At 36.1% G+C, this 21,103-nt stretch overlaps 1 protein-coding gene and 1 non-coding gene across 2 annotated transcripts in view; both read right to left on the bottom strand.

The window, feature by feature from the left end:
* LOC136144767 (exocyst complex component 1-like) overlaps window positions 1–21,103 on the bottom strand; it is a 41,127-nt gene that overhangs the window by 4,048 nt on the left and 15,976 nt on the right. Inside the window, 8 exon segments of the mRNA XM_065902618.1 lie at window positions 2,193–2,276; window positions 2,278–2,393; window positions 4,621–4,804; window positions 8,330–8,558; window positions 9,096–9,172; window positions 11,228–11,335; window positions 11,906–12,069; window positions 18,160–18,265. Of these exon segments, the coding sequence (XP_065758690.1) occupies window positions 2,193–2,276; window positions 2,278–2,393; window positions 4,621–4,804; window positions 8,330–8,558; window positions 9,096–9,172; window positions 11,228–11,335; window positions 11,906–12,069; window positions 18,160–18,265 (1,068 nt within the window).
* Window positions 4,362–4,434, bottom strand: TRNAG-CCC (transfer RNA glycine (anticodon CCC)). The gene has a single exon. It is a non-coding gene; the product is annotated as a tRNA-Gly (tRNA).

The raw sequence follows: 21,103 nt of genomic DNA, 5'->3' as shown, positions 1-21,103 counted from the left end.
AGTATGAAAATGAGATTAATTTTGTATGCTATATTTTCCATTTAATATTTGATATGTTTTTCCCAAAGTATAAATTTTAATGGCTGCGTCATGTTCCGTCCAATGACTATACTATGTTTATTCATTCCTTCAGTATTAAGTATTTAATATTTTTTACTTTTTCTCTTGAAGTTGGCAAAATCTACTCATCAAAAACAAAATCTATTATAAATACAGCTATAAATAACTTTCATACATAGGTATTTACCCACATTTTTGATGACTGTCCAGCATAAATTTCTAGGACTATAATTCTTCAGTTGAGGAGTGTAATTGTTAAGCATTCTGAAGACTCTTCATATACACAAATTGCTTCCCAGAAAAGTTCAGTTACTTTATATTTCTGTCAGCAGTATATGACACTATTTAATCTTATCATACTATCATCAGCATTATCATAACTAAAGAAAAATCTTTGTCATTTTGAAAAGTGAAAAAGGGGGACTTTCCTGGCAGTCCAGTGGTTAAGACTCTGCCCTTCCAATGCAGACGGCATGGATTGGATCCCCGGTGGACGGACGGGGATGGGGAACTAAGATCCCACATGCCAAGTGGTGTAGCCAAAAAAAAAAGGTAAGAAAGGTTTATTTGTCATTTTATTTCAATATTCTTCAGCTAGCAATGAAGTTTATCTGCTTTTCATATGCTCAGTAAGTACATTCAGAACCCATACCCATTTATATATTGGGATCCTAGTGCTTTCCTGACTGATTTTAAAAAGATCTTTTATATTTAGCATCCTGACTCTTGTACTGTTATAAATATTCTTCTCAGGCTGCCTTTTAAGTGTAAGTGGTTTTTTAACATGTATATTGGCAAGTCTTTACTTGAGCACAACATGATTTAATACTGACAAGTCAAATCCCCTCTCTACTATTCTCTAAAATTTTCTTAGCAATTATTTATTTATTCTTCATTAAATTACTACATTTTTAATAATAATTTTCTAGACAAATCTGTTCCAGATATTTAAATTTTTTTTCTACACAGATTTTAATTAATGTATTTATTTTTCTACACAGATTTTTAATTGGTTATTATAACATATAGGAAACAAACTGTTTTTTGATATATATATATACCTTGACTAGGTTAAAAAACCTACTTTACTTTACAAGATGAAATAACTCCCACAGGTCACACACAGGTGATTGTAAGCCCGAGGGCCTCCCAGGTGGCGCAGTCACAGACTCCGCCTGCCAGCAGGAGACACAAGAGGCCCGGATCTGACCCCTGGGTGGTAGGATTCCCTGGAGAAGGAAATGGCAGTCCATTCCAGTATGATTCTCTTTCCATATGTCTTTATGTTTCGGTCTTACTGCATTGGCTAGAGCTTCTCTAACAATGTTACATAATAAAGGATTTATCAATGTGTCTGCTCTAAATTTGATTTCAAAGGAAGTTCCTTTATGTTGCAGTTACGCATCATGCAGGCTTTAGGTCTGAGACAGACCCTTTACCCTAAAGGAACATCTGCCTGTTCTTCAGTTTACAAGGCACTGGTTCTGCATTTGAATTGCTGACAACAGACAGACAATTTTTATTTGACTCTAACTTCAAAACAAAGATGACGAATCACACTGTGGACCTAATTTGTTAGAAGGGTCCATTTAACCTTCTACTATGTTGCAAAGTTCTCTAAAACTACCATTTCTCATGTTTAAAGATCAGATTTGCTCTGGGGAATGACAAGTCAAGAAAGGAAGGATAAAGAAAAGGCAATGAATAAAACAATTTTTTATTTTCTTTTTATCTTGATAGAATTTTCAAAATCTTCATCTGAGCTAGGGATAAAGGTTAGCCATTTACGAGGTAAGAAATGGAAGACTGGTATAATGGAAAAGGCTAAATCTATGGTTAATCCCCCTGCTTTGCTACCTGTCAATTACTATAACTTTTTATTTACTTCCAATTTCTTCATTTGTAAAACAAGGATAATGCTATCTTACCCCACATCATCGTTTACAAGAATTAAAAGAAATAATGTATATAAAACATCTAGCAGTGTCTGAGCAGCTTCAATATCTCAGTCCATCCTTCCTTATCCTCCTGCACCCACCAATGAATGAGCAAATTTAAATGTCTGTTGTGTTACTCACATCTAAACACAGGTTCAAAACCAAGAAAAAAATACTGAATGAAAATATGCTGACATTTAGCTTTTCAAGAGGTTGTCCTAAAGTGTATATGACATAAGACTGAAGGTGATCTGTGTTTTTTTGTTTGGCTTCTTTTTTTTTCAGCTTCTAGACATGAGATTTTCAAACGAGAAAGTGTTGCAAAAATATGGTGGAAGTTTTCCATCATGAGGACATCCCTGGGGGTCTTCTGGCTTTCGTTCGCTACTTTCTCCACTAAAACAAAAATGGAAAAAATGTAACGATGACCTGGTATGAATATGACCACATTTAGCTATGGAAAAATTACATGATTTTTTTCATTTATAACTTTAAGAAGGAAGCACATTTCTGGACTTAATCAAATAAAACATACTGTATTGAAGGATCGACCTAAACCTAAATAAAAAATCATTCTAAAACAGTTATATATATATATATATATATATATATATATATGGCTAAATTTGGATTCCTATTTCACATCTTTTAGCCAACCAAATTCTAAATTGTTCAAGTGCTTAAAATGTCAAAGGCAAATAAATGAATGCAATTGTAAGTACTAAGAAAAATAAACCTAATTAAAGAAATAATTCTGTGGTAGTACGAACTTTCTAAGAATGGCCCAAAACTGAGAAGTCATAAAGAGAAAGATGAATAAACTTAACATATAATTTGGAAGCTCTTACACAGTAAAACATACCATAAGCAAAACTGAATTATATCCTTCTAGGTTAACAAAGGATAACAAGACTGATAATACCGAGAAATACTGGGTCTTGAGGCAGATGTGACAGAAACTTTCACCAAACACTCAAAGGACCAAACTGGTATAATCTTTCTATGTGGTTATTTGGCAGAAACTCAACAGACACAAAACTTCTGACCCAGGAATTATTTCTAATAACTGATCCTAGGGAAATCATTGGACAATATACAGAAATATACAGAAAACTGGAAACAAACCAAATGCCTGTTAACAGAAGATCTGCTAAGTAAACAATGACAGATGGAACTCTATGTAATCATCAGAAGTGACTACGGTTATCTGTATCAGGAGACAAGGACAGACACTAGAATCACAGAGTCTAGCAGGTTCCAAACAGGGTGTAAGGTGTGAGAAACATTTCAAATTACAGAACACACAATATGTGCATGTCTGTCAGGGAGAGAGATATACTGAAAAGTTCACACAGGTAAAAATTAAATGTTAACCTTTGTATGATGAGATTACAAATTACCTTTAGTTTCTTCTTGATTTTTAAAGTCAGTGTGCTGATTTTGGGGGGTATGTAATGAGCATATACTACTTTACAATCAGACAAAGCAAAGCTACTTTGAATTTTAAAAGAAATATCAACCATATAAACATTCAATCATGTAATTTATCATCTTTCCCCTAAACCTGTTTCCACCAAAAATGTATTATCTCTAACTGTTGAGATAATTCTACTTTGGTCATTTTTTTTAGTTTTAAAAATTCCTGAATTGATGCAGTCAGATCATTTATTTCAAATTAAACACATCCACACTGTTTCTGTAACTTAACTGTGTGATCTGACATAGCTAGATGATGAATTACACTATTTTAGCATTAATTTGGGCTTCCCTGGTAGCTCAGCTGGTAAAGAATCGGCCTGCAATGCAGGAGACCCAGATTCAGTAACTGGCTCGGGAAGATCCCCTGGAGAAGGGATAGGCTACCCACTGCAGTATTCTTGACCTTCCCCGGTGGCTCAGATGGTAAAGAAACCACCTGCAATGTGGGAGGCCTGGGTTTGATCCCGGGGTTGGGAAGATCCCCTGGCTGATTGCACGGCAACCCGTGCCAGTATTCTTGCCTGGAGAATCCCATGGACAGAGGAGCCTGGTGGGCTACAGTCCATGGTGTTGCAAAGAGTCGGACATGACTGACTGACTAAGCACACACACATACAGACATCACTGTTGATCAGCTCAAGAAGACTCCTGCTAAAATGCGAATGTAATCCACAAGGTCATTTTTGTGTTTAAAAAATGAATTTCAACTTTGCATACTGATAGCCCATATGAACCCTAAAATATAAGTAGTTCCTGGTAAATACAAAAGGGTTTTACACACTGTTTTTCAAATTTAAGAAATCTTTATTATTATTATTATTTTTAATATATATATATTTTTTTATTTACTTGTGCCAGGACTTCATCGCTGCATGTGGGATCTGGTTCCCTGACCAGGGATTGAACCCAGGTTCTCCACATTGGGAGTGTGGAGTCTTAGCCACTGGACCACCAGAGAAGTCCCAAATTTAAGAAATCTTTAATTTCAGAAAACTTAAAAAAGACTAGAGACTATGGAAAATAATGAACACATCTGTCTCCCAACTTCTAACTTAATCAGAAATAATGAAAACAACTGACCAAAAACACCAGAAATAAGGAAAACCACCACCAAAAACTTCTTCATAATGTAACAAAAGTTTACCATTAACAAATACTCCTCTGATAAGTTTAGTATATGCTTTATCTAGATCTCCACGACACTCAGCATTTTTAAAGATTGATTCTGCGAGTCCAGCAAATTCTTCAAATTCAGCAACAAACGGGAGAATTCCTACTTTACTCTTCTTTGAGATCTTTACTTCTTCCATTTGCCTTATTTGGTTACTCTAAAGTTAGGCAGAAAGCAAGGGAGAAAAATAGCTAAGCAACTTAGAAACAACGTACAATTAAAAGTAAATATATATACCACAAAGGCATGATGTAATTTAATACCTAGAACATTTCGGACATTTACTAATCAAAGATTAACACAATATGGATAACTATGAAAAACTATTTCTAGAGATTAAAAAGTACATAGATATCACTGAAGGAACTAAAATCAAGGGAAAAAATCCAAATTATTCAAAACAAAATGCACTCAAAGCTTGTGAACCTCAGGTCTTTGTTTCAAGTAAAAACAACCAATGAACACTTCTATCATTTATAAAAGGTAAGTATATAATGATTGCCCACTTTGGGGCAGAGCAGATACCAGAGCACACACAGGATCTCTCAAGATTATTTCTGGTTGGTGTCTATATAGTCAAGTTGAGAACCACAACCATTTCCAAATCTCATCAGCCTAAAATTTGTTTGGATAGAGAAGTTCTATGTTTTGGGGGTATGAGCACAGAGGAGAACAGGTACTTCTACTGTGGATTTGCATTATATAGTTTTCCATGTACCTATTAGTCATTCACTCTAAATCAGTATAGCAAAGTACTTGTGTAAGATGGATACAAAGTAACAAATAGACAAATAGACAGAATATAGACACTTTGGTTCAAAATAATCAATTATGATTCTGTGTACTTCCAGGGGATCTAGTTCTATTCCCAGTAAGAAGTACACTGCCCAAGTGTTGAATCATTTTCAACTCCTACCTAAAATTTCATTGTGCTGAGATTCTGGGGGTATAACCTGAAAACCATATGACATGTAGAGATTAGAAAAGTAACCGTTCTTTTGTTCAATATGGTAATGGAAGTCCTAGACATAGCAATCAGACAGGAAAAATAAATAAAAGGAATCCAAATTGGACAAATCATTCTAAAACCTGTATGGAAACACAAAAGATCGTAATGCCAAAGCAAGCTCAAGAAAGAAGAACAAAATCAGAGGTATTATGCTCCCTGATTTCAAACTATACTACAAAGTTACAGTCATCAAACAATATGGTACTGGTACAAAAACAGACATGTACATTAACAGAACAGAGCGCCCAGGAATAAACCCATCCTTATACGGTTAATTAATCTATGACAAAGAAGGCAAGAATATACAATGAGGCAGAGACACCCAGATCATACCATTTTCAAAGGTTAAAGGGTACAAAACCACATCACTGTAGTGTGAGGAATCCTGAAAAGCAAAGTAAATGCAGGTAAGAAATGTACTGGAGTGCAGTGTCCAGCTTGGTAGTACTTGCTATGTTTCTAATTTTATCCCTAGTTCTTGGCAGGCTAATCTTTTTAGCCCCGTTCCTTGAAGAACACTTTGGGCTTGGCCACCAGATGAAAGTACTAAACTCAGATACCATCTATTCCACTTTCTGCAGTTGTCTGACATTCATTCTTTGGCTCAATACACAGAGAACCATTCACTACTCTTTCAAGGTATGCTTTATGTCCAGATCTTGTCCCAAGTACCAAAAACATGTAACACTTACTGAGCACACACAACTGACGACACTGTGAAAAGACTTGATTTAAATTAAGAAACAGATTGATGATAACCAACAGAAGGAACCATCCTCTTCCCTTTAGTGACAAGGTCCATCTTTTAGAAATACATGCAATTTAGGGAAAAAACACGACTTTATACCTTTGTCTAGGTTAATTTAACTAAATTTCTTCACTTCCCAGTTTTGAGAGGAACACGAACATTCTTCAGCAAACTATTACTAATTACCACTATTGTTCCCTGGTGACTCAGATGGTAAAGCATCTGCCTACAATGTGGGAAACCTGGGTTCGATCCCTGGGTCGGGATGATCCCCTGGAGAAGGAAATGGCAACCCACTCCAGTACTCTGGCCTGGAAAATCCCATGGACGGAGGAGCATGGTAGGCTACAGTCCATGGGGTCGCAGAGAGTCGGTCACGACTAAGCGACTTTACTTTCACTTTCATTACTGTCATCATCATCATCATCATCATCACCATTACAAGCAATTAGTTACAAGCTCTTATTCTGTACCAGGCAATGTGCTAAGCACTTCATTTGAACCCATGTCTACATCTCCCTGACACTATTATATCTTACACTTCTAACAATTACATTCAACTGGATTGAGAGGTATTATATTAAAGTTTTATATACTAGCTTTATTCACTGATAAGAGCAAGAAAATCTTCATATTCTAAAAATGTACAGTGTTCTCATGGTTTATGTTCTAGCTATTCTTATTCTATGTCACATGGGACTCATTATCTTAGACTTTAGTAATTCTTTATTTTCTTTTTGGCAATCAGCTTACAATCAGACCTTACAGGTTTATCATCACTTCTGAAGAAAGCTGGGCAGGGAAGAGGATAAGTGGCCAAATTTCATAATATTTCAAATGCCAGTGCAATCATTTGGTGGGGAAGGAGGGTTAACAAGTCTGTTGAGGTGACATTTACGTTTCTACGGATGGCTTTTAAACTTTCAGAAATCAGTAAGCATTATTTTTAAAAAGTATAAAAGATGAAGTGGATTTTAATCACCCTTAATATTTTTATTATTCTCTCATTATTCTATGGGCTTCCCTGGTGGCTCAGCCGGTAAAGAATCTGCCTGCAAAGCGAGAGACCTCGGTTCGATCCCTGGGTTGGGAAGATCCCCTGGAGGGAATGGCTACCCACTCCAGTATTCTTGCCTGGATAATTCCATGGACAGAGGAGTCTGGCAAACTACAGACCATGGGGTCACAAAGACTCAAACATGACTGAGTGACTTTCACTCACTCATTATTCTATGGCTATTCAAGCACTGGATTTAACTTAGAGGTTACATAGTAGAATAATTCAGATGATAAATACCTATTTTTACATATTAATACTAAATATATTCATAAAATGAAACTCTTTTTAGAACCTGGCCCAATCCTCTTCATATCTATGAGCTTACCAAAACCTAACAGAAAAAATAAAGTTAATGATTTTTTTCCCTATTAGGAGAAAAATGATAACTACCAAAAGTTGTCATAAGAACAATGTATTCTTAAAGCAATATGATTAAAGCTATTGAACTGAAAGAAAATACTTTAATCAATTAAAATAACCCAAATATTAATTATCCTATTGTGATATATTAAAAGAAGAAAAACAATAAATTCAAGTTTCAGTTGCTTCATTAAATCTATGGTCACTAATTGGTCACCTGGGATTTCAGTTACTTAGTGGATCTCGGGTGTAATCGCTGCTGCCTCTGTGTCAGCCACTCCAGGACTGGCCATGGTTCACAGTGTAGACGGGACACAACTTGGCACTAGCCTGCTCCTGGACACTGCAGCCAATACCCTGCTGCAAGGCGTGGGGACAGGAACAGTAGGTCCCCTGGTGGGAAGCCAGAAGTCTTTGAAACACACACACACACACACACACACACACAGATACTCTGCAATGGTTAAGAGTTCTAAGTTACTGAAAAAAAAAATACCCAACTTACAATACATTTGTCAAAGTTCCTTTTGACAGTCACCAAAACATTTCCCAGTGTAGTGCTCAGAAAAGAAGCGGGGTCCACGTTCTGTGCAGTCCACACATGGCGACTCATTTTGACTAGCATGTCAAGGGAGTTAAAGCTATCGATTTTGTCTCCTAATGCAATCAAGTTGTTCAGTTCTGGCTCAATGCAGCGAAATATTTTAATCATCATCTGGCGGATCATATCTTTCCTGTTCAGAAATAAAAAACAGAATAGTTAGTACAAGGTATTTAGTTAGTAAAGGTATTTACAAGGTAAATACCTTTAACTTTAATCCACTCGGTATACACAAATGACTAAAATTTGATATATCAACTAACACTGTCCAAATAGTTAATTATTCTAGAGTGGTTTCCAACATAAACATATTTTTTTGAGGTTGCATTTTTATCACTCAAAATAACGTCCTTTGTAGAACTGGGTCCTGAAATGTGCTTTGTGATTTCTGAGAAATACACTACAATTCAAATGCAACTTCCTACCAGCAAACATCAAAATTGACTGCATTTGTGTGATTACAAGAGCAAAGAAAAGCCAAAGAGCTATAAAGGGGACCAAGTTTACTTCATTGAGAAGCTCTGTAACACACTGGGCACACAGATCGGTGCTCTGAGTGTTGTCAGCTATGGACAGTAATCTGGACTCCTCACTGGGCAGCATTCCTTCCTGCTCAATTGAAAGTTTACTTTTTTTTCACAATAAACAACAGATAGTAACAAACACATACTCAGATGAAACAGGCAGCGGTGTGCCAGCATTATGTTGCCGTGACAAAGTTCCTCCATCTGTGTCCTCTGCTTCAGTCTGCAAAAATTATTCAGATACTTTACATAATAAAAGGCTAACAAATTGAAGAGTTTAGTTTATATAGCAATAGCCTGCTCAGTCTCCAAATTCTTAGGAGAGAATGTATGATGAGAAATAATGATTTTTAAAGGTAGTATTATCAATGAAATTATATAATTTAACATGTTGCTTCAGAATGTTCAGGAGAAGCTTTGTTTTCAGATTTTATCTGAGAATGAGAAGCTGTGTTTGCTTGTGAGCACATTTGGGGGGGGGTGGGGCGGGAGAGAAAGGTAGAGGAGACTCAGAGGGAGTGCAGGAACGAGGGGACAATTTAATAAAAAGCTGAAAATATCTAGGGACATGTTCAAGGGAGAATTTTGAAAATTAAAATCATTGTAATAAAATTAATCATCCTAATAAAACTTGAGCATAAAAAATGCTGTCAGAAGTTCTTACAGAAACTAACAAATTTACTAGCAATTACCATCTACAAGAACAAACCCCCTAACCATCTGAAAGACTTAATTTTGAGCACTGTTTTTATATGTTAGTTCTTTTAAAGATCATCTTAATTTTAAAAAAATCACTCGATTTGCATTGTGTTTTTAAGTTCTTTAAAATACTCTAGCAAATGGCTCATTTTATTTTCTTACATTTATGCCACCAGAGAGCCATGTTCAATAGGCATTATTATACCCATTACATAGATGAGGAAAAGTAGGGATTAAATAATTAGTTTATGGTCTTGAAAGGTTGTTGCTGAACGATAAGACGCGGGATTCTTGGCCTCCGGAGGAGACGAATTCAATCCGGGGCCAGAGACGAGGCTGGATCGCTCAGAGCTTTTGTGTAATAAAGTTTTATTAAAGTATAAAGGAGATAGAGAAAGCTTCTGACATAGGCATCAGAAGGGGGCAAAAGAGTACCCCCCTCCTAGTCTTTAGCTGTATGGTATATAGTCACTCACAGTCTGTTAATGAAAAGAAAGGAATGTCATAAAATCTAGAATGGCACCAGATAATTCATCCCAGGCCATAAAACTATTGACTTGCATCTTGTACCAACAAATAGTTTCGTTTACATAGATTAGGGGAACAATACCTGAACAAGTAAATTAGGCCCTTTGGCGGAACCAACTTGAAGATGGAGTCTGGGGTTCATTAACATAGCTTAAGACAACACTTCCATACGAAAAAGAAATGTATTGGTTAACTCAAGGTTTGGGAGTAGTTAGCTTTAGGTGAGACCAGGTGTCATGGCCACACAGAATGTTAGGAGAAACCTCCTTTTAATTTTGTATAGAGAAGGAAAAACAGATCGCTGGTTTGTTCTTTTCTGCCGGTTAGGAGAGATAAAAATGTCTGGCACTTACAGCCTCATTCCTCCATTTGGAGACCCCTGGCCTTCCCGCCTGTTACTCTCTCAGTCTCATAGTAAGAAAGCCATAAGAAAGATTCTGATTTGAGGCTCTCCATTTTTCTCTTGCTTGCTTTCATTTATTTTTTAAGACCATGGGGGCTTCCCTGGTGGCTCAGCAGGAAAGAAATCTGCCTGCCAATGCAGGAGCCACGGGTTCAATTCCTGGGTTGGGAAGATCCCCTGGTGAAGGAACTGGCAATCCACTCCAGTATTCTTGCCTGGGGAATCCCATGGAGAGAGAAACCTGGTGGGCTACAGTCCACGGGGTTGCAAAGAGTCAGACACGACTTAGTGACTAAATAACAACAAATATACATTAAAACATCATTGTAATTTTTTTAATTCTATTTACTTTTTCTTGATCACTAAAACAATAAATTTGCTTTTTAAAAATATTTTTTGCCAAGTAAACTCAGACATTTCCCCCACTCATCAATTTGGAGAATGTTTAGCCCTAAGATAGTCTAGAATATTAGATTAGATGCCCAAACCCTATCCTTTTTTTTAATATCTTATATGATAAAAAATATTTTAAAAATCCTTACAATGTAAATTCTTTCTGTTCTGATATTAAAATTATGACAATATAATGATTATGCTAATTATGATATAGATCACAAATATGCGCTAGTAAATAAATGTCACCCATACCACAGTTCCAGGCATACTCTGATGCTGCTGTAGTTTGAAAAATTTACTTATGAAGTCTTGTTCTGCCAGACACAGGGGCTCCAGTTCACTCAGTACCTGTTCAAAGATCTGAAGAAAACCAAAATGATTCTACAAAGAACTGAACAAAACGCTTAAAATAACATTCCACATTTAATCACTTTTCTGCAGCAACCAGGGAAGCTTTATCTATAATCTTAATAGAATCCCCCAAACAAATACTTCCAAGATTGACAGGACAATGCAGTACTAATGAGGCATAACAGGGTCAGAACATACCTAAAACAAAACTGACAACAATTACTCACTTGGAATCTGGAAAGAGGAACAGAGTGATAAAACTTTATTTAAACAATTTAGCTTCATAAAAGTTGTTTCCTCTTTGTAGTCACTCAAATAACTGGATTGACAATGCAAGCTCTTTATGATTTAAAACAAATTTTAATAAAGCTGTTATGTCATTTAATTGATGAATCACATTTCAGTTGCCATTTGACCAGTTATTTTTTTTTTTTTTTTTAGATTCAGAAATGGAAAGTAAGACACGGTTAATTAAAAGAGTCAATAGAGCCCAAATCTTTGAACACAATTAAAGCAGTAACAAACTGGTGCTAGAAAACTGACAGTAATGTTTAAGAAACATGCGTCATTTTATCTTACCTTATCAAACCTGGCTCTGTCGGCGACATCGAGATCAGAGGCCGACATGTCTCCCATGTCCAGCAAGGAAGATGACTGAGACCGGCGGTTCCCGGAGCTCTGAACACTGAGCTTATTTAGACTGGAAGTAGACCCGGTTAATTTCCCGGAACTCCCGTGAAGACCTGGGAAATGATAAACCTTTAAAAGCTGTGACCTTCACGAATGAAAGGTTCATGGCATCCATCAGGGCTCCCTTCTGCTGTCCTGCTCTTCTGGGGCTCATATGGGTTAGGGCACAACTCTGCCACATGAAGAGGATGTAGAGTGTCTTCCTCTTTCATTAAGATTTGTGTTCTACTTCTGAGCCTATGTAAAGATAGGTGAAATCATACAGAATCACAGAATAAGACTGAAAGGGATCTTAGAGATCACACTGTGCCCTGCCCAGTCTCATCACAGTTGTCTGATGATTTTTCAAAAGTAGATGAGGAGTTCTTTTCCACTCAGAAGACATGACTATGGATGAAAGTCACTGACCCCCTAGAATACTAGCTAACATAATGATTGTATTTCTAGAAAAAAACTGCCATATTCCAATATTATTTGCCTCTACATTGAATCAACATATTAGGCTGAACCACATGAAACTACCAACACTCAATTAATCTTGTCCTACTAAAAACGTCAATTACACATGACTCAACTTAATACATTCCTGAACTCAGACATTCCTGTTTTTTCAGCAAGTGAATTGATTAAAGTTCTTTTAAAAACTAAACAAAATGAAAAGAGAAAAAAAAACAACAAAAACAAAACCCTGAATATTTGTTGTATTTAAAATACAACTAACATAACACATACATAGTTAACTATATTAATATGGGACATCTGAGTTTAGGTATAAACATAGGTATCTATCATAGCTATGAGGAAAAATGAGAACAATATGTCTGCACAATATCCTACATACACCAAACTATTAAAGGATTCTATTTTTACAAGAAAATGTGATGTTTCTATTCAGAATTAAATTTAAACAGTAAAACATTTTTATTCTTCTTGACTATTTCTCAGCTAAACCTGTATTATTCACTGATGGTCAGAAGGGACAAATAATAAAATAAGTGATAAAAAATATGATATACAAATCATATTTGTATATGTAAAGTAAAAAATAACAACAACAAATATGATATACAGTTAGTTAGAGACAAACTTTGGTTTCATTATGCAAAATCTGACCATACGTACAAGAAATTTTATAGTTTCTAAACACAGCCTGAAAACAAAAGTATAACGGTTAAGACTTTTTATAAGTTTCTGACTACCCACCATACATGTTTAACCATGCCACACATTTCTTGGATGCAGTCATCCCACTTCCTTTCTGTTGGTTTTCTTTCTGGCCAAACCCTGGCAACCCAGAGCAAGCAGTGTTTCTGGCGCAGCTTCTCCAGGATGAACGACTGGCTCCTAGACACACACACGCACTGAGAGCACCTGCTGACACGCCGAGCACGCCCACTCTCGGCTTCCCGTCTGACAGCACTGCCTTTCCAGGCAGTGTGGCTGCCACGGGTTAGGCTGCAAGCGTCACAGACAAAGACAAGTTAGCAAGCTGCAATCTGCACAAACCGCGCACAAGAGGAAGTTAAAGCTCTAGTTGAAAAGACACATGCAAAGAACCAGGAGCACCAAGCAACGAGAGAGGCAACATATGTTTAGTTGGTCAGCTACTGCTTGAGAAATTACATGACAGAAAAACCTTTACTAGTCTTTTAATGTACTATTTAATGCAAATATTCAGGTAAAAATATCTACATTTGTAAACCTCCCCCACACTTTTAAGTCTCCTAAGCTGATGTACTTAAATTTAAAGACTACACTTCCAAGTTCTGATTTCTGAAGAAAACAGAGTTCAAGTAAATAATTTAATACAGTGAAAATTTAATAGAATGAACTTGCACATTTATACATTAAATGCATTAACAATCCTGTATTCACTGAAAGCTCTTGGAAGGAATCTCCACTGTACTAAATAATTTTATACTCCCTCTGATAAAAAAAATTATGAGTGGAGTTTTAAAACCATTTTAGAAATAATAAGCTAAACTGTTTAGTAACTTAGCTGGCTCTGTGAACACTGAGAATAAAACACATGTATCAAAACACTAATTATTGGGAGATGGGTAGGTAGAAGGGTAAAGCTGAGAGACAGGTCTAATGTGGGAATTGGAGTTCTTTCAGGGTCATTTGGCATTTCCTTTATCTAAAACCTCTCTTTAGTATTTGTTAGATCAATTGTAGAGATCGTTTTGTGAAACATTCTAAACCCAAATGAGAATCTAACTTGAATGGCAAAGAAAGAAATTATAGAATAAAACAGAAAATTAATGAATATAACTCTAGAAATATTTAAGAAACGGAAAACAAGGTGTCAACTCCTGCCAAACAGGGATAGTGATAGTTGCTATTGCTAGGCAAAAGCTCGAGTATAAACTACTAATTTGCCACACCAAAAACATGTCAATCTTCCTAGCCTTGTCTGCCTGAAGTTTAAAGGAATATGAAATGATAAGGCTGGACACACAGCAACCAGGAGCGGGGGATGCACTGGAGCCACTAGCTTGTCAATCTGAACAGTACCTGCTGGCGATCTTAAGGTGTCACTCTACTAAGTTCACCAGTTTCAGAGCAAAGCCTAATTCTGCATATAGTTTTCTTTTTTTAAAGTAGTTAATAAATACTACTAGTGCCCTATTTGGGCTCATAAAAAAGTCTATATTATTTATCAGCAAGAAGTAACAATATTCTGGTAAATTTTAAATATCCTTAAACAATTTCTGCTAGAGTACAAGCACCAAGAGGGTAGGGTCTTTGCTCATTGCTGCATTCTCAGTATCGAGCAGCGATTATCATGTAATAGGTAATTAATAAACATTTACTGAATGAATCTTCTACTCAGGACTGAATGTAGTCTTGTGTTCAAGACTCCCTTTGGAGTCAACAAGATTTCTTAATTTCAGTGGAGAAACACTGGAAAAAATGTGCTTGGCATATCATTTTTTAAGTTTTGGATTACTAAAGATAAGGAAGTTATTATGTAAATGGACTCAACTAATACTTGTGTGTCTTATCTTAGTAGTAAAAAGAAAAAAAATGGGCAATTTAAAAAATTATTACTAGATATCCTTTGCCTGTCTTTTCATTCAGTACATCTGAGGAATACAGAAGAAAAACAAAACACCAAAGTATCAATCTCGGGAGGACAATCCCACACCTCTGAGAGTATCAGGGTAACCTTCTGACCTTAGAAAGGCAAAGGTTTTATAAAAACCTTACCACAAAGAAAAAGTGCTTTACTGGCATTTTAACATTGTTTTAAATTATCTAAACTAAGTAGATGTTAAAGACTTGAGTAAAGAATGGTTCAAAAAGAGAGAATTCCCCTGAATCTCTATGACTATACACAATTTCCTTTTGTAAAATACATTCAATCTGACTTTCTATTCTTTTTTTTTTTAACCGCCCGCCGCTGACTTTCTATTTTTATTAGTATCTCGGATGCAGCATTTTCAGAGCAAGGAAAAAACAAAACAAATTTAAAATTTTATTCATAATTCCTTAATTTTGAGCCATTGAAAATTTACCTTCCCCAAATTTTAGGTTTCTCTTTTAACTGTAATTACTATTAAGAACTGATTTAAACATAATTCGAATCCTTGAAAAGGTATCTTTAAAAAGTTTACATTCTATCTATTTAGAACTTCTGAAGTCATTTGTATTTAACTTGAAATTTATTTTTAAATGTTGACCAACAAGCTACATTTTCAAAGATGAACAAAATAGTTTTTATCCTCTGAATTCTGTTTATTATTTAGTTTTTCCTTTCTTGTAACTGATAACATCAAAGTAATAGAAACTATAATTTTTTGGTTACTCTCCTATTTCTTACTACTTAATGGATACATACGAGAGATGTAATTTTAACCCTGTTCTAAAAGTATCTTCTAAACTTGTCTTAGGTTAATTAAAAATTTTTTAACAAGATAATTTAAGAACTTCAAAAAATAAGAAAAAAAATTAAGGTTTTAGGTTAATGCAATGATACCATTAAGATAGTATTGTATTTGATTTAAATTATATTCCAATTATGTCATTTATCTCAATGAGAATCTTAAGCTTGATAAATTAATATTATGACAGGGGCATTAATAACCTCCCAAGGAGGTAGTTTTAGAAAGATTTCCCTTTTACTGCAGTAGCAAGTGATGACAAATATACTAAATGAAAACATTAAACATGTAACTGTATTAATATGTTGTTTACTAAAAAGAAAAACTGATTTTGTTATAGCCACGCTTTCCGGGAAACAGACTCACTCAGAAGGACAATGCAGATAGTGGAGTGCAGTTTATTACACCGGCGGGCCCAAGGCAGAGTCTCCTCTTAGCCAAGGACCCCGTCCAGCATTTGTGAAAATCTTTTATACCCCATGTGTACGTGTCCAAATCCACCACCTACCCCATGTGTACGTGTCCAAACCCCACCACCTACCCCATGTGTACGTGTCCAAACCCACCACCTCAATTCCGTTGAGACTTACATAAACAAAGGTAGGGTAAATACAACTACAATAACCCCATCATTCAAGTGTTGTGTGTTCAAACAGTCAATAGTCAATAAGCCCGGAGTTACATTCCAACCAGTTAATAATCGATAAGCCTGTGATTACATCCTGATAGATACAGGAAAAGTTTATGACCTGTCCGGAGACAGGGGTGATTACGGTATGCTTCCTCTTAGGCAATGAGCAACCTGGATGTGATCTTCAAGATTCCCCTGTCTGGAGGGGGTCTTATCCTTCCATTGTCGTTCCCACAGGCACTAAGCAGAGAGTTCAGAGTCCACTGGAGAGGCAGCCGAGCACGATCAGCACGGACAGGCCTGAGATGGAGTCCAGGCCCTATGAATTCCTTCTTCAATTTAACATATCCATGGTGAAACATTAACAAGGATATAAACACACCGTTTAAGAACAAGTAACCTTTAGGATGAGTTAGCATTTCTGTTTCCAAAAGCCTATTGTCCCAATATTTTTATCAGTATCTTTACCAAAGTGCAATACACAGATTCAAACCATTTAAAAAATCGGAACTAGTATCACCAATATATTAGTGTTGTATTAAAAACAAAAACAAACCACAAACCAGTGAATCACAAAATAATTACCCACTACTAAAGATAGTCTTCTTTGTCCTAAAGAAAAGAATGGAAAGACGAGCTATCAATTTCAATCAGGGCACAGGCTCCTTTCAACAAGCAAATGCTACACTCATGGTTCTAAAGGGGAGCTATGCAGACACAGAGGACACACTGTAGCCATTTAAGGCCAGGTTCTGACTCCGACAGGCACAGAACTCCATCCAAAAAGCCCAGAGATGGGTACATGCAAGAGCAGAACGTGGCCTCGGCAAATCATTTCCTTGCAACTTGATACTTTCACTGGTTATCCTTTTAAATCAAGTTTTTTGTTTATTTAACATATTTAGAAGCAACAAAAACCCCTCTTGTTTCAAAAATAACTCTTTGGAAAAATAAAGTATAATTACAGGAGAAATTTTGGTGACATTTTTACAGCCCCTTCACAGGGGAGAAAACACTTAGCAACTTTCTTTTTGATTCAAAATAGCCAGTGACAAGTAAGAAGCCAGGCATCACTTCACTTCCCTGTGGAGTGCAATGACTTAAGAGATCACAGACTTGCCTCCAACTGGTACAAAAGGTCTTTTAGGAAATCAGAAACTGAACTTCCAACATCTGTCTCTTAATCTAGTACTTTCTCTCCAGACTGCACTTCATTCTCTGGCCAACTGCTGCTGCTGTGACTATACACAGCTGTCCCTGGTGTCTGTGCAGGGTTGGTTCCAGCACCAGTGGTGGACACCAAAATCCATGGATGCTCAAGTCCCATGGTTGGTCCTCCGTATTCACGGGTTCCGCGTCTGCGCTGTACTTTTATTAGACACGGCATGTATATACAATTGCTGTCAAGTTCACATACTGCAGAATTTTAATTAGTAAAAATAAGGCTTTAGAGACATACTTGTTCCATGAAAAACCTATAAATCAAACCAATGCATTAGATTTATTCTTTTACTAATTCTATTGTATCTCCTTCCACCTTGCCTAAAAAGTCTTAAAATTATGTGTCACAGATAAATAATTTTTAGTAGAAGAGAAAACAAGGGGACTGAGGTGCCTAAGCTTACCAAGCTTCTTGCTTTCTTTAGTTGTGCCAGTCATCTTGATCTTTGCAACTTCAAAGACATCTTTAATTTCTCTCTCACAGAGTCATGACAAATAATCCATGCAATTCTTAAAAGTGAAAACAACACATACTCATTAATAAAACAAGTATAACAATTTCCATTTCTCAATCCCCCCATATCCTTTGTGCTTGTTTTCAATTTTGTGGTCTGAAAATATTTGATGCATTTCATAGGACACAAGAAGGCTATTTTCCATCTTTTAAAAAAACTGAACTGGCATCATAATATTAACAGTTTGTAAAAATATGAAGTTGAATAATCACACTCACATTTTCACTTTTATACTTTCAGTTCAGTTCAGTTGCTCAGTCAAGTACGACTCTTTGCAACCCCATGGACTGCAGCATGCCAGGCCTCCCTGTCCATCACCAACTCCCGAAGCCTGCTCAAACTCATGTCCATTGAGTCGGTGATGCCATCCAGCCGTCTCATCTTCTGTTGTCCCCTTCTCCTCCAGTCTTCAATCTTTCCCAGCATCAGGGTCTTTTCAAATGAGTCACTTCTACGCATCAGGTGGCCAAAGTATTGGAGTTTCAGCTTCAATATCAGTTGTTTCAATGAATATTCAGGACTGATTTCCTTTAGGATTGACTGGTTGTATCTCCTTGCTGTACGAGGGACTCTCAAGAATCCTCTCCAACACCACAGTTCAAAGGCATCAATTCTTCGGTGCTCAGCTTTCTTTACAGTCCAACTCTCACACCCATACATAACTACTGGAAAAGTCATAGCCTTGACTAAATGGACCTTTGTTGGCAAAGTAATGTCTCAGTTTTTTAATATGCTGTCTAGGTTGGTCATAGCTTTTCTCCCAAGGAGCAAGCCTCTTTTAATTTCATGGCTGTAATCACCACCTGCAGTGATTTTGGAGCCCCCCAAAATAAAGTCTCTCACTGCTTCCATTGTCTCCCCATTTATTTGCCATGAAGTGATGGGACCAGATGCCATGATCTTAGTTTTCTGAATGTTGAGTTTTAAGCCAACTTTTTCACTCTCCTCTTTCACTTTCATCAAGAGGCTCTTTAGTTCTTCACTTTCTGCCATAAGGCTGGTGTCATCTGCTTATCTGAGGATTTTGATATTTCTCCTGGCAATCCTGATGCCAGTTTGTGCTTCACGAAGCCCAGCATTTCAAACGATGTACTCTGCATATAAGTTAAATAAGCAGGGTGACAGTATACAACCTTGATATACTCCTTTCCTGATTTGGAACCAGTCTGTTGTTCCATGTTCAGTTCTAACCGTTGCTTCCTGACCTGCATACGGATTTCTTGAGAGGCAAATAACGTGGTCTGCTACTCCTATCTTTTGAAGAATTTTTCACAGTTTGGTAATCCACACAGTCAAAGGCTTTGGCGTAGTCAGTAAAGCAGCAGTAGATGTTTTTCTGGAACTCTCTTGCTTTTTCAATGATCCGATGGTAATTTACACATTACCTTTCATGTATTTTAAACATAGCTGCATTCATACGATACTGGGTGTTTGGGGCAGCACAATCACGCTTTTCCAGGTCATATGCTAATGACTGCACAGTATTATGCTCTGCTGATGTTCAGTTTAGTAAACCAACCTCCTAACACAGACTACATAATTGGTTTTGATGTTTTCCTGTGATAGACAATGTTACAACAAGCTTTTCATCTCTAATGAACTGCTTTCTTGGAATAATTTCCTAAGGGTAAAATTACAGTGCTAAAGAATAAGGGAATCTTTTAACTCTTCTTCCATAATACCATGCTGTTTCAAAAATTATTATACCAACAGACAGGATCAATGACACTGAAGCAGGACACTGAGTTTTACCATACCTTGCCAGCATGGGGTAGTAAATTAGCCCCAAATAGGTTACTCTCATAAGAATTTAATTACCACATCTTACAGTTTTCATAATCAAATGATTTCTTTTTAAAAAACAAAATTTATTCTAGTTCAAATGAAAACATCTATTATTTAACATGCAAACTCATTCCCTCATCATCTATGCTTATTATCATACAAAAATATTTTATACCCTGATGAAAGAGTCAACAGCGGGAGGCCATGTATTTTTCCAAATCCTATGTTAAATGCCTTATGTAGAGTTTCACTAAATTTAAATAAATCCGCAGCAGAAAAACTCCTATGCCTAGTTATTCTTTTAAATTTATCATGAAATCTACACTTCAATTTCAAACACATCCAGTTTTAGAACAGTTTACTTTGCTTTAAACATCAGATGTAACTTTCAAAGGTATATCACTTAAATTATTTGTATACTGACTCATAGTTCATTATTGATTTTTTTAAGTTATTTTATAAGTATATAAAAATATATTAGATATATTTATATATATTTAGATATTTTATTGATAGATACGTCCTTATAAAAAATTTTTGGATGAAACATAATATAGAGCCTTCTTTTTTCCAATTTGCATGCCACATACATTTCCCACAGATTCTCCGTAAGGAAAGTTAAATAGGAAATTTTTTCCTGTGATCTTTGTGTGTAGCTTTAAAAGCAAATCTAAAGCTAAACAGACACTAAAATTATTCCTATTTCGTTCAGCTATTTCACTTTTCAGCATCTCATTCGTTGAATTTTAAATTATCACAAAAACACTGATCACTGGAAATCAATGTAAATGGCTGACCAATTTATAATTCATAAAATCTTCATTAGATTTCTACTCAACTCACTCAATATAACAGACTGCATTCCAATACCCAAACTAAGTGCACACTACTACCCAAGCAATTTAAACAGTCGCTATTTCTAAAACAGTGATTTGAGCAGACTACTGAAAATCACCTTCTTTTTCAATACAATTGAAATGACTGAACACCTTCCCCCAGGTGCTCAACAGAACCCACAGGTGGGGAAGCCCACAGACAGGCGTGACTC

The sequence above is a fragment of the Muntiacus reevesi genome, chromosome 12 (genome assembly GCF_963930625.1).
Source record: "Muntiacus reevesi chromosome 12, mMunRee1.1, whole genome shotgun sequence".
In the NCBI taxonomy this organism is placed as follows: domain Eukaryota; kingdom Metazoa; phylum Chordata; class Mammalia; order Artiodactyla; family Cervidae; genus Muntiacus; species Muntiacus reevesi.
The sequence above is the reverse complement of the archived record's forward strand: the minus strand, read 5'-3'. Positions and strand labels throughout refer to the sequence as shown.